General features: G+C 41.6%; 1 protein-coding gene across 3 annotated transcripts in view; it reads right to left on the bottom strand.

Moving 5' to 3' along the window:
- The window catches only part of LOC107603248 (polypeptide N-acetylgalactosaminyltransferase 10), an 11480-nt gene extending 880 nt beyond the window's left edge, over positions 1-10600 (bottom strand). Inside the window, exons 1-9 of one of the 3 annotated variants that reach the window (XM_016296003.1) lie at positions 10365-10600; positions 7428-7518; positions 7035-7173; positions 5685-5851; positions 3977-4162; positions 3643-3826; positions 2318-2435; positions 1281-1388; positions 572-793 (exon numbers count right to left, since the gene is read on the bottom strand). In XM_016296003.1, coding sequence (XP_016151489.1) covers positions 572-793; positions 1281-1388; positions 2318-2435; positions 3643-3826; positions 3977-4162; positions 5685-5851; positions 7035-7173; positions 7428-7518; positions 10365-10511 — 1362 coding nt within the window. In that variant the 5' untranslated portion in view covers positions 10512-10600. Of the gene's footprint in view, positions 1-571; positions 794-1280; positions 1389-2317; positions 2436-3642; positions 3827-3976; positions 4163-5684; positions 5852-7034; positions 7174-7250; positions 7339-7427; positions 7519-7729; positions 7910-10364 lie in introns of those variants that run through there. The other 2 variants (XM_016296004.1, XM_016296005.1) reach the window with 2 other exon arrangements.
- Positions 10601-15119: the final 4519 nt, after the last annotated feature.

The following is a 15119-nucleotide window of genomic DNA, read 5'->3' as shown; positions in this document are numbered from 1 at the left end:
ACACACAGACAAACACACACACACATACAAACAGAAACACACGCGCACACACACACACACACACACAGAAACACGCGCACACACACAGACACGTTAAGACAAAGGTTTGAAACTAACACATGTTCTGTGCCTGCGTGAGAGGAATGAACTCTCTACATCAGCAGATCTCAATAGTAAATATTCATCATTCTAAAGGAGAAACCGAAATAAGGATATTCAAGATATACGAAGCGTAAACAAAGCAGCGCTTGCTCACTATTTTGAACATCAGTAACGTTGATAACTTTCTTCAATTTTAAGCGGCTCATGTTGTTATGAAAACATTCTCATATCGGGATGCTTGGGAAAGATCACGCAACATTAGAACAGCCTTCTGTCTGAGCCGCCTTCATTTAGTTGCTAGTTTACATCACTTTCACTTGTATTCTCCTGCACTGACACTGTTGAATGTATGAGTGTAACCCGACAGACTTTGGCTTGCTGTGTCCCGAGATGAAGACTTCATCTTTAAACACGTTCAGAGCGCTCTGTTGTGTCCTAACTGTAACTGTAGACTAGTGTAGCTCCTCACCTCTCCCCACGCAGCGGCCGGAGGCTCCACCGGAGGATAGTGTTTGGCCAGATCCCAGGCCACCTCCGTCATGAACCAGCGGAAGCTCCTGCAGCTCAGCCGGCTCCTCAGCTGCTTCTGCGCGGACACGTCTCCGGCGGACAGGTGCCGGTACTCCGGCCGCCGCTGGTAGATAAACTCTGCATACTCGTCCATCCACACCTCGGCCACACGCTTCAGATTCTGCAACACAGCGGCGGATCACACACTTTCATACATGTGTTACTCAGTCTCAGGCGTAAAGCTGCGTCAGCAAACTAGGCCTTCCTTTCACATCCCTCACTATTTTTAAGGATTCATCCAATCACCAACAATCCTTTGCACACATACCAATTCACAAAAAAAGAATTAGCAGAAAACGAATCAGCGCTGAGCTTATCCTAATTCATCATAAACTTCAAAAAAGAAACATGATTTACACAATGATACACACAATGTAAAGCACTGGAGATGCAGACGGCTGTCATTCACTGAACTGCATCCTAGCGTCTCGTTCTAGTGTGTAATGCTGAGGACCCAGCTTTCCGTCTCAGAAACACCCCAGATCTGCACTGCTGTAGCTGCAGAAATGACCAGAATATATTTCAACAGATTCTGGCCCGTGAAACAGCTCTAATGCAGTAAACCGGGTCAGATCTCAGCGTGACCCGGATCTGACGCTCAAACTCACCCTGGCGAGATTCACTCCGCCTGGCACTTTATAGGGCATGAATTTCCTATAGATGTGACCGACTCGAGAGCAGGGAACGTCCTCCATACGACCGCCACACATCCACACCTCAGAGAGCAAGAGAACAGGCTTTCAGACGAATGAAGGAAAACACAGGAGTACTACAGACAGCAGACTCAGATCAGACAAACTGTGTGCTTCTGCTTTTGCAGTTGTACACAGAGTAATTATGTGTATGATTAGGGATGAAATATGTGTTTCTAAACATATGTCACGGCATCAGATGTGAGCAGAAACAGTTAATAATGATCACTGTGAAGCACTGCTAAACTGTGACACACATCTTGGAAATAGAGCGTGTTTTCCTGAAACCACTAGGGCTCGCTGTATCTGACTTTACTGTGAATGTGAATGTGACCCTGCAGCACAAAAGCAGTGTTAAGTCGCTGGGGGATATTTGTAGCAATAGCCAACAATACATTGTATGGGTCACAATTATACATTTCTCTTTTATGCCAAAAATCATTAGGATATTAAGTAAAGATCATGTTCCATGAAGATATTTTGTACATTTCCTACCGTAAATATATCAACACTTAATGTTTGATTAGTAATATGCATTGCTAAGAATTTCATTTGAACAACTTTAAAGATGATTTTCTCAATATTTAGATTTTTTGCACCCTCAGATTCCAGATGTATAAATCTCAATTTAGAAAAATTGACTGGTTTTGCTGTCCAGGGTCACATGTGTTAATATACATGTTCTGAATCAACAGAAATATAATGCACATGGTCGCTGGTTTTATTCTCCATCTCAGATGCAAGGTTTTTTTCTATTGTTGTTCGTTATCACAGAAGCAGCTTGAAATGAAAAGCAGCGAAGCTTAATGTGCATCGACGTCTATACGTTAATTAAGGCTACTGTATTGCCCAGGATAATGACACAGCAACTGTTGCCGGTGTAACCATCATACCAGTATCAGATGTATTTGCGCTGATGGCGAGTGTAAGCAGGTTTATATCATAACCATCACCTTGAAGGAGATCTCGTACTGCTCTCCTCCCCAGATCTCCAGACCCGTGTCATATCCTCCCAGCTCCCAGAACCACTTCCTGTCCACAGCGAAGAGACCGCCTGCCATCACCGGAGACCTCACAGAGGAGACAGAAACACGGCTCAAACTAAACTAACACCACAGAGAAACACAGATTACAGAAATACACCTTTAATTTCTTCATACGATGAAAGTCAGTGGGGTCATAATAATCCCAGAGAGCCTGTTCACTCGTGTGTTTTCACTGACTGCTGTAAATACCCTCCACAGACAGATCTGCTTGCTGAAGCCACAGATGTATATTTTCCTCTCCCTAAAGAGCAATAAATAAAAGTGTGAGCATGTTTTACTGCTAGCCAGATGCACAGCGCTACTGTAACACATGCCTCACACAAACAAACCAGATCTCTTAAACGACGCTAAGAGTGCTAGAGCCGGAATGACACATGTAACATCTGCTGCTGAGTTTGTGAAGTCGGCTCCACTGAATGTGTGTATAGCGTGGATATCAATGACTGGATTTATATCGGTTTGGATGAGACACAGTTACGTGGCCACGTGTCAATTAAACGTATCAGATAACGACACGATTGCTCGATGCAGGAAGTGAAGTGTGAATATTCAAAACATCTTCCCTCCAGAATGTCAGAAATAAAGTGTTTTATGGAGAAAAAAACAGCATGCAGTAACACACACACACACGCACTCACTCACTCACACACAGACACACACACTCTCTCACACACACTCACACACACACTCACACAGACTCTCACACACTCTCTCACACTCACACTCTCTCACTCACACACACACACACACTCTCACACACACACACACACACACTCTCACACACACACACACACACACTCTCACACACACACACACACACACTCTCACACACACACACACACACACTCTCACACACACACACACACACACTCTCACACACACACACACACACACTCTCACACACACACACACACACACTCTCACACACACACACACACACACTCTCACACACACACACACACACACTCTCACACACACACACACACACACTCTCACACACACACACACACACACTCTCACACACACACACACACACACACACAGACACACACACTCTCACACACACACACACAGACACACACACTCTCTCACACACACTCACACACACACTCACACAGACTCTCACACACTCTCTCACACACACTTACTCACACTTACACACACACACACACGCACTCTCACACACACTCTCACACACACACACACACGCACTCTCACTCAGACACACTCACTCAAACGGCTCGCTGGGGTCTGGTTTCTGCAGCTGAGCTGGGATAGGGATGCGTTTGTAGTACATCTCCCAGTCGAAAGCACCTCGCATCGCATCGCCGGCCTGCGTCTCGTAGCCGAAGTTATCGTGGTCGATCACATCAATCATCGGACACACGATCGTTTTCTGGTTCTCTGCGATGCGATCTGAAAACCAATCATTCACTGCCATCAAATAACAGCTTCAGGAGCTGAACAATCAAGTCAGGTCTCCTTCATTTCTACAGCGCTTTATGCAGTGCAGACTGCTTCAGAGCATCTTCACAGTAATAACAGTGTTGATGTTAATGCTCTCACCCAGTAACGGCGGCAGCCAGTTGACATTGGCCTCGCAGTGTGAGTCCAGGAACGTGATGACCTGACCCTTCGCAGCCGCGGCGCCCAGCAGTCTGGTCCGGATCAGACCCTCACGCTTCTTAGTGCGCAGGATTCGAACCTTCGGCAGCTGCACCATGTACTCCTCCAGAGGAGCCTTCAGATGCTCTAGAGGACACAGAGTCAAGTCAAGTCACCATTATTTATACAGCGCTTTTTCCAATGCAGAATGTGTCAAAGCAGCTTTACAGTATTAAACAGGGAAATCACACAACTGTTGGCTTTTATTCTTCAGCAGCTTCATTCCTGTGTGACATTACAGCGCCGGATACTGCCGCTTCTCACGTGAACCATCCAGATGCAGCAAACTGAAATGTGTGGCACAAATTCTGTTCCTCAAATAAAACCATCGTGTGACCTTTGAAGACTGTCGATAGAGCTTAAAATATTGAACCCTCTTCCTTTCTCAATGTTGAATCCACCGATGAAAACACTTCAGATGTGATTCGATCATAAAACATAAGCTGTGATTGAGTTAGTCTCTTTCATGATTCTTATATGATTTATTTCAGTCAGATACAGCACAATATTTTGCTCATTTTGAGGCAATCATTTGACTAGAGGAATCCCGAAAAGTGGCTTGGATGTCAGTGATTTGTGAGATATTGTGATGCATTGTGATGCACTGTGATATATTGTGATGCACTGTGATATATTGTGATGCACTGTGATATATTGTGATGCACTGTGATATATTGTGATGCACTGTGATATATTGTGATGCATTGTGATATATGATATATTGTGATGCATTGTGATATATTGTGATGCACTGTGATATATGATATATTGTGATGCACTGTTGTGACGCATTGTGATATATTGTGATGCGCTGTGATATATTGTGATGCACTGTGATATATGATATATTGTGATGCACTGTGATATATGATATATTGTGATGCACTGTGATATATGATATATTGTGATGCATTGTGATATATTGTGATGCACTGTGATATATTGTGATGCATGATATATTGTGATGCACTGTGATATATTGTGATGCAAAGTGATATATTGTGATGCAAAGTGATATATTGTGATGCACTGTGATGTCTTTGAGTCACAGCTGACATACTCAGCCTTAATACTGTATATACAAACATGTTATTCATCAAATGTGCTATCTTCACAGATGATTCAGTCCATATTTCTATGTTATAAATAAATGTCGTTTTTCTGCAGTATTTGTGGTGCCAGTGTTTCAGTGTTTGTCCGGGCCGGTCCTGACTTCAGTGATGGGACCCCGCATCAGTTCCAGACACGAATATAGTGTGGACGAGTGAGACGAAACCCAAATACTGAAATGTGTTTTCATGCTTGATTAAAACAAGAGACAGCCCTCATAAGCGGACTCATGGAGAGAGGATTATGGCTGTCATAATCTGACGCTTATGCAAACATGTGACGCAGTACAAACGCAGGGACAAACCAGGATCATCCCAGAAACAGCAGCTCACAATCTGTCACACAAATCAAATACGCTGGCTGACTTACACGAGATGACAGGTTAAGACTGACATACAGCCCGGAAACATCATGTTTCTGATGATGATCCTCATGCACATGCGCTGTTCAGACTCACTCTCACTGAATGAAGTGCTGACGGACACAGAGCGACACGTACCTTTGTCGCTGAAGTCGTCCACGAGGATGATCTCGGCAATGAGCTGCGGCGGCGAGCGGTTGAGGATGCTGTGAACGGTGCGCAGCAGAGACGACCAGCCCTCGTTATGGAAGGGGATGATGATGCTGGTGTTGGGAAGATCTTCTGTGTACAGCTTCGTCTTACAGCTGTGACACACAAACACAGCAGCATTCAGCGTGACACACACACTCATGACGGACATACTGTCACAGCTTGATGCTATGCTTTCCTTTGGAACTATTTTCAATTATTGCCACACTTAAGTTACTGATATAAAAGATACAAACCTCTGCATTAAATCTATAGCACACTGTGATCATGTGTAATTGTCTAATTAAAAACATCAGTCACATTCATTCTCACATTGACGAGCGCTGTTAGACTGACACAGGCCAACCTAAAACTTCAAAAGCATCAAGAATATGACATTTTTTGGATCATTTTAGCTATTTGTAGTGATTGGGGAGGACTCGACATCTATGGAGGTGAGGCTAGAAGAACGAGTGCCCTGGTCATCAAAAATGCTGCCAGCTCTCTTTTCCCAACCCTTCACTCACTGTCTGGTTAAACTGGTTTGTTCACTACTGTGTAAATATATTTTGACGTGGAACCGGAATCGTAGTTGACAAGTCAAACATGACACATATCAGACGTCTCACAGCGACCGCAGCATGCAACCGTTCACTATTAAAACTTAAATAGAAGAATGTTGGTTTCCAAATAAATGTGGAAACCAATATAATCTTTTTGAAATTGAGATTTATACATCAGCATTGAAAATCTGGAATCTGAAGGTGCAAAAAAAATCTAAATATTGAGAAAATTACAAAATTACTACAACAGGCCAACAATGTCTTTGATATGTGACCCTGGAGCACAAAACCAGTCATAAGGGTCAGTTTGTGAAAGGATTTGAATAAATAAGCTTTCCATTGATGTATGGTTTGTTAGGATAGAGATACAACTATTTGTAAATCTGGAATCTGAGTGTGCAAAAAAATTTAAATATTGAGAAAATCATCTTTAAAGTTGTTCAAATGAAGTTCTTAGCAATGCATATTACTAATCAAACATTAAGTTTTAATATATTTACGGTAGGACATTTACAAAATATCTTCATGGAATATGATCTTTACTTAATATCCTAATGATTTTTGGATATAAACACATAAAGCCTGCTGTAGTCATAGTGTACTACTGTTGTGCTCTACACAGTAACTCAAGCAGAGTATCTGCTGCTGATGAACAGTAATGCGTGGAGACTGCAGGAATCGTGACAGACGTGTGCTGCAGTGGTTTAGATTGAAGCGGAAGACGAGAGCGGCTCACTTCGGGTGTCTGATGTCAGGCAGGGATCTGTTGAGGGCGATGCGATTGCTGACGAATACGTTGAATCCATTCTCCCTGTAGGCCTGGTCCACGCGGTCCGAGTCGGTCAGCGGATACGGCCTGCCCTGCTCACCGACACCTTCAACACACCACAGATTCACCATCACACTCAGCTGCAGTCCAGCTCTATCACGCTTCATGCATTACGTGACGCACCTGAACGTGCCGCTTCACTCTTCATCAGTGCATAGTCATGCCAGTCCTTCTTCCGAACGCCGTCGTTCTGCACTTTGTGTCTGTTTATTCTCTGAAAACACATAAAGCATGTGATGATTCACCATCACACTCATCTGCAGTCCAGCTCTATCACGCTTCATGCATTACGTGACGCACCTGAACGTGCCGCTTCACTCTTCATCAGTGCATAGTCATGCCAGTCCTTCTTCCGAACGCCGTCGTTCTGCACTTTGTGTCTGTTTATTCTCTGAAAACACATAAAGCATGTGATGTTATGAGGAAGACTGTGTGCTAGTCTTTGTAATGCATTAGTTGTGAAGAAAGTACAAGAGGACGGAGAGAAAGAACAACCCTTGAACCAAACAAAACACCTTTTACAAAACACCAGAACCGAGGATGAATGAATGAATGAAACTATGCTACTTTGTAGTGAGGGCCAGTTCTTAGAACTATGTTACCTGTATAAAGAGTCTGTATGAAACGCTTAGCAAGACTGAAAATGATGTCTGATTTGCTATTTCTGTTCTGTTGAAGTATGATGATTCATCAGTGGAGCTGTAAAGGGTCATGAATCCTCTCTCGTTCTGTGACAGGACTTCCTGAGCTGGTAGTTTGTCCCAAAGCTTCTTCTACACACTCAAAAGGATCTATGCTTTCTTCGCAAAAAGAGTACATACTTCAGCGTGAAGAAAGTACAAGAGGACGGAGAGAAAGAACAACCCTTGAACCAAACAAAACACCTTTTACAAAACACCAGAACCGAGGATGAATGAATGAATGAAACTATGCTACTTTGTAGTGAGGGCCAGTTGTTAGAACTATGTTACCTGTATAAAGAGTCTGTATGAAACGCTTAGCAAGACTGAAAATGATGTCTGATTTGCTATTTCTGTTCTGTTGAAGTATGATGATTCATCAGTGGAGCTGTAAAGGGTCATGAATCCTCTCTCGTTCTGTGACAGGACTTCCTGAGCTGGTAGTTTGTCCCAAAGCTTCTTCTACACACTCAAAAGGATCTATGCTTTCTTCGCAAAAAGAGTACATACTTCAGGCCAGGGCGTAGTGTAAGTAGGTGAATTGGGACGCAGTTTTCTGCAACGTGTCTGATTTTTAAATGCAAACACTGTTCACAGCCACACCTCTTTTAAAAACAAGCACGTCCCAAAACCTTGGCAGTGAAGCAGAGCAGTGTGGTAAATCGGAGGAGTGAATGGTCCGGAATGGAAAAGCTGTTTGTGTGCACGAGGTGACATGAAATGGTTCTTCCAGGTGTAATAGTGTGTGTGGGTGAAGCGCCGCTGACAGTGAATGTGTGTGAGGGATGGATGCACCTGCTGAAGCTCGGGAAACAGAGGCGCTATCAGACCAGCGGCCTGGACCAGAGCCAGCCGAGAGCCTGAACAACACCGCCTTTCAACAACACCACGCACAGCCTTCCCTATGAACACCAGCAGCACTACAGGAGCATATATATTATATTTATAATCCTTATGTCATTCCAAACCCATATGGGCTTCACCTATATAAGATGATAAGCCTTCCACAGCCCTGTACGTATTTGACTGTACACACTACTGTACAGATCGGACTGCTGATGTCTCCCAGGTTTAAAAAAAAAGTACACTTCTATAATGTACTTAACTCTTTCCCTGCCAAACATGTGATTTTCCAGGTTTCTGTGTTTTCGCTGTTATACGCTAGGGGGCGCTATTACGCATCTCCTGAATGAGTGTGGAAAGTGCTGATCAAAAACACAGACCAGGAAGACGCAGAAACCAGCGATCTCATATGTAAGCATATGCGTATGAAAAATAACACGATCATCAACACTAACCGCATATAAATGAAAACTGCCTAATGTGAAATGTGGATCCAGAAAGTGGTGAAGGCCTGTGTAAGCTTTGGGAGTGTTCCCAAAATAGCACTGAACGTAAACAAGGTGTGCTGTTCAGCTGCACCATGCAGAAACATTGTCTACGTTGTTTACGCTTTGATCTGATATCATTCCTTTTGTTGTTGTAATAAAAACAGACCTAAGCGAAGAATAGCATTTAAAATGACTTAAAATACATATATAATAGCAACGAGGCAATAATAATTAGTTCTAATAAAGTATCAAACGCAAGTAATTATATGATTTTATTGAACAAAACTGTAGAGCTAAACTACGTTTCACATAATAACACATGCCAGCGCCAGCGGCTTGACGATTGTTTTACACTTGACTGAAATAACAAGCATTATATCCCGTCACACATCATCCCACCCAGCTACTGATGAAGAGGAGAGAGATGGGATGCTTTAGGCCAGACACACTGATAGTCCCACATCACTTCTGACGTGCTGTACTGAGTATTCACTCAGAAATAAGGAAAAAGATACTGCAAGTCACATTTTTGTGTAAATGATTGCTTTAATTTACTCATAAATCAAAAACTGTCATTGTAAAATTCATTCAAATTTCCTAAAAGAAATGGCCTAATTCTTTTTATGACAGGTCCATTACAACACAATCAAGTAAACAAAAAATCATCTAGTTGTGTGGTTTTATTGATTTATTTTCCCCCAAATCAAATGAATGGCTTTATTTGTCCTTATGCTCAAATCTAAAGAAGTGATTCAAATGCTATCTGAAAAATAATCAATATTCCTCTAAAGCAGACAATAGTGCTAAACAACCACTGAGAGAGCTGATTTATGCTTTTCTTTAGTTTTCATATTTAATGTTCAGGTTTATATTAATAATTCTATTTAACCCAAGAACCATATGAACAAGTTTAATGCTTGTTTTATCTGAATGTGAAAAATACTGGACTAGTAATTACACATCAGAGACGTCTAAAGTCAATTTGTTATCGGTCTGTGAACTTTGTTCAAAGGAAGCATATAATAACTGATCAGCCAATAGCTTACCAGCACGTTGATAAGCGCGTCTACAGCGCGATAAAGCGACGCGACGAAACTACAACGCGTTCCTCATCTGACGATCCGGCGGAACTTAAAGAAGTCAAAGACTGTCCTCGCCACGTAACACTGCCTGAAAGAGTTTCTGCGGCGATGTCGTAGACTCGGAGAGTATGAGCGCTGTGGTACCTGTAGGTGCGAGTGTCCGGCGGCGTCCGCAGAGCTGTCCAGCACTCGCTCCAGAGACGCGGACCACCAGCCGACGCTCGGCAGCAGCAGAAACACCAGCAGCAGCAGCAGCGCGACCTGCAGCAGCCTCTTCTGCTTCCGCCGCATCTCCGAGTCTCTGCGTAGCGCTTCTGTGTCGTTACATGTATCCACACAAACTAACTTCTCCCTCCCTCTCTCTCTCTCTCTCTCCCTCTCTCTCTCTCTCTATGGGGAAATCTAAGGGGTTTTGATATGCTTTTATTGATTTTTCAAAAATGTCTAGTTTTTTAATTATTTCATTTTGATCAGAGTTTAGAATTTCAGTTGAGCTATATAATTCTTGGAAATGATTCTTCCATATCTCTCCATCTTGGATAGCCAGATCTTCTTGATTTGATTTGTTTAATAATTTCCATTTATCCCAGAATTAGTTTGAATTAATTGATTTTTCGATCTCTTCAAACTGGTCTTGCAGAAACCGAGCTCCTTCAGTTATCTGAATTATTTGACTTAAATAAGACACTGGATTAGAAGTCAATCATTGGAGTCATTCCCTAATATATCTGAAAAATCCCTATTTGAAGACAAACTGCTCGATATCAGACGTGCCTCTACAAAGGGTTCCATAAACAGAATTCTTATTAATCTTCCAGCATACCAAAGATTTTCAACAAAGCAAAAATGGGAATCGGATCTGGAGTGTTCTTATGATGATAGTGATTGGTGTACTCTTCTAGAAAAGTCACAAACTGTATTGGTATCCACCAAACTTTTAAAGGGGTCATATGATGTTGAAAAGCGAGGTGTGCTGTGATTGGCCAGCTATCCAGTGCGTTGTGATTGGCCGAATACCTCAAGCGTGTGACGGAAATGTTACGCCCCTCACCATACTGCGCTGCCCTGTCCGGCCGGAGCGACGAGACAAAAACATTAAAACCCATTATAAACCAGGCATTTGTTGCATCCAGTGGGGACATAATTACGGATTATAATGACTTATACTGTCTTTTTACACGTTGCATTGCGCCGCATAAACATAAAACCATCTCTGCATTTGTGATCGGAGAAATGACAAACAACAAGCGCTACTCTACACTGCTCAAAACTCATGTTTGAATCGTCAGTGGCAAATCCTTTAAATATAAAAAACGTACTTAATGAGTAGAAGAAATGAAAGGTCAGTTCCTATAAGGGACGTCCCATACTATAAGCACAACTCATATGAAACCATTTTACTGCAGCATTTTTGAGATATGGGACCATATGGCGCTTTAGATAGCTATAAAGACCCCATTTCTAATAAGTAGAAAAAAACAATGGTCAGTTCTTACATATGTCGCGCATGAGAACTGACCATTCATTTATTCTACTTATTAGAAATGGGGTTTTTATTGCCCTTTAAAGCGCCATATTGTCCCACATCTCAAAATGCTGCAATAAAATGGTTTTATATGAGTTCTGCATTTAGTATGGGATGTCCTGTATAAGAACTAACCATTAGCATTTTCTACTTACTAGAAATTGGGTCTTTATTGACCTCTGAAATAGAATATGGTCCCATATCTCAAAAATGCTGCAGTAAAATGGTTTCATATGAGTTGTGCTTATAGTATGGGACGTCCCTTATAGGAACTGACCTTTCATTTCTTCTACTCATTAGAAATGGGGTCTTTATAGCCCTCTAAATCGAATAATTTCCCATTTCTCTTTTTCTAGGAATCCTGCTATGATTTGAAAGGTCGAAAAATACAGTAACACACATCCGTCAAAACACCAATAAATAACACGCATATTAAAGCAGGAGTACAAAAAAAAGAAATTGAGAAATGTCATCTTGTTACATTATATCTCAATTCTGGGCGAATAGATGAAAAGTGCGTTCCTGTAATTACCGTAATCACCGTAATACGCGCGCACGCCGCGGCTGGCTTGACCGCGGTCACAGGACGGATATTAGCAGATCGACTATAGAGAGAGAGAGAACTGGAAGATAAAAAACTGGGAAATATCAGAGGAACAAAACATTAAAAAGAAGGGTTACGAGCAGGCAAGAGGTAGCGCTGGAGAGAACTGAAGGAGCCGGACGGGCTCGAATCAGAAGGTGAGTAATGATTTTACATTGTTACACACAACTTAACCGTGTTGGGTTTTGTCTGAATATGCTTGTGATCGTCGTTGTGCCAGGGTTGTGTAGCTACACACGTGTGGAGCGGAGATATTAAAGTAGGGGCGAGGTCCTGTCGGGGGATGGGCGTGTTTTCAAATATCAACATTGTTTGGCAAAAATCGCTTAGTGCACCTTTAAGTAAAAAAACCAGACGAATGCCTTAAAATATATAATCTGATTAATGTCTTGAGGTCCGGTGAATTACCGCATCACCATCTCGGGTGTGCATTATTTTTCTAATAATTCAATGACCCAGGGTCAATTATTCCTCACATAATATATACTTTCAAAGCAGATGCTAGTGTTTTTGAAGGAAACGTGAGGAGTGCTCACTCCAACACTGCTTACAGGGGTCATATGATGCTGCTAAAAAGAACATTATGTTGTGTATTTGGTGTAATGAAATGTGTTTATGCGGTTTAAGGTTAAAAAAACACATTATTTTCCACATACTGTACATTATTGTTTCTCCTCTATGCCCCGCCTTTCTGAAACGCGTCGATTTTTACAAAGCTCATCGGTCTGAAAAGCGAGGTGTGCTGTGATTGGCCAGCTATACAGTGCGTTGTGATTGGCCGAATACCTCAAGCGTGTGACGGAAATGTTACGCCCCTCACCATACTGTGCTGCCCTGTCCGGCCGGAGCGACGAGACAAACACATTAAAGATGTCATATGATGCGATTTCAAGTGTTCCTTTCTCTTTGGAGTGTTACAGGCTCTTGGTGCATAAAGAAGATCTGTAAAGTTGCAAAGACTAAAGTCTCAAATCCAAAGAGATATTCTTTATAACAGTTAAGAGTCAGCCACGCCCCCCTAAAACGGCTCGTTCTAACACGCCCCCACATGTCTACATCACTATGTGGGAAGATTTGCATAACGCCGCGCAAATGTTCACGCAAAGAAAGAAGGCGTAACTTTTATTCTCGCTGTAGTATTGTTGCCGCTGCCGCCGTGTCGTGAAGACGCTGTGTGTGTCGCTGTGAAAGTGAAACTACTTTGTTTGTTCTTCCAAAAGAGGACTTGACTAGAAATCAGTGGTTAAGTTGTATTTACAACACTGTTCCAGAACACTTCAACCCAAATATTCAGATGTGTGCAGCACATTTTATGGAGGACTGTTTCCTGATCACATTTCATTACACCAAATACACAAAATAATGTTCTTTTTAGCAACATCATATGACCCCTTTAATAGTAAAATGAGCAGTAAGATCTATGAATTAAAAATGACCACGTCTGTTTTTTGAAAAGCCAGGCTTTAAGACTTTGTCTGAAGGAATGATATATGGTACAATTTCTTAATTCAGTTGGAAGTGTATTCCACAGCTGAGAAGCTCTTACAGAAAAGCGTGATTGGCTAAAGGAGGTGGACCTGAAGGGAAGTTCATAGTCTCCTCTCTGAGTTGATCTTGTAGATCTAATGTTTAAATTTTTCTGCTTAATAAAAATACTAAGTGGTGGAGGAGCTTTTCCATTTACAATCTTAAACATCAGACAGGCATCAGTGTATTTTATTAAATTTTCCCAACTAAGAATATCATATTTGCCCAGAATATTGCAGTGATGGTAAGTATTGGGTTTTTTATTATCTAATACTTTATATGCCTGCTTACAGAGAGAGAATAGGCTTTAGTGTTGTTCCTTTAGCTTGAGACCAAGTTGTCATACAGTATGTTAAGTGAGGAATAATCATTGAATTTAATATCTAATTTTGCTGCTGTAGTTGTTAGACAGCTTCTAGATTATATTTAGTTATTTGCAATACTTTCTTCACTTGTTTTTTGAAGGATAAAGTGGAATCAAGGATAATACCAAGATATTTAGCATAAGAGACTACCTGAAGGATCTCTCCAGACACATACATTTTGGGATCACAGTCAGTTACAGAGTGCATCTTTGTGAAAAACATACGTCTTCTTTACATTAAGAACCAGATGTGACTCATTAAGCCATTTATTTACATTTATCATTGTTGCACTAAGTTTAGAAGTAGCTAATTCTTTGGTTTTAGCATGGACACATGGACATATATCATCGGCGTACATCTAAACATCACACCCTGTACATTCAGAGGGAAAATCATTTATATATAAGCTGAAAAGCTGAAAAGCAAGGATGGATCCCTGAGGCACAATAAAAGGTCTAAAAGCTCAACTAGTGCTATTAGTAAAATTCTTTCTATAATTTAGGTGGTGTTACCAGCATCGATGTTACATTAATAAACATTATCTCTTCATGCAGCTCATGTTCAGAGCCCAAAACAGCAATTACACAGAAGCAACATTTCATTATTTTTGCTTGATCTCAGTGCAAAGATTTTGATTTTTTATTTGGAAGTTAAAAACACGAAGGAAAGTGAAGAGTCTGGTTTTAAGTTGGTGTTTAGATTTCTTAACTAGAACAGAGTGTTGTAATCATTTCTGTAAGAGGACGTTCCTTTCCTGGAAGGGTAACGCCCGGTTAAAAAATAAAAAACCCTTCCTGTTAGTAGAGACTGTATATAAAGGTCCAGAAGTGCTGCTCATACAGAGCACTGATCAGAGCTGAGTGACTGACTGACACTGC

Source organism: Sinocyclocheilus grahami, unplaced genomic scaffold (genome assembly GCF_001515645.1).
Source record: "Sinocyclocheilus grahami isolate Dianchi unplaced genomic scaffold, SAMN03320097.WGS_v1.1 scaffold343.1, whole genome shotgun sequence".
NCBI classification, from domain to species: domain Eukaryota; kingdom Metazoa; phylum Chordata; class Actinopteri; order Cypriniformes; family Cyprinidae; genus Sinocyclocheilus; species Sinocyclocheilus grahami.
Note: the sequence above shows the minus strand (reverse complement) of the source record. Positions and strands in the feature narration are given on the sequence as shown.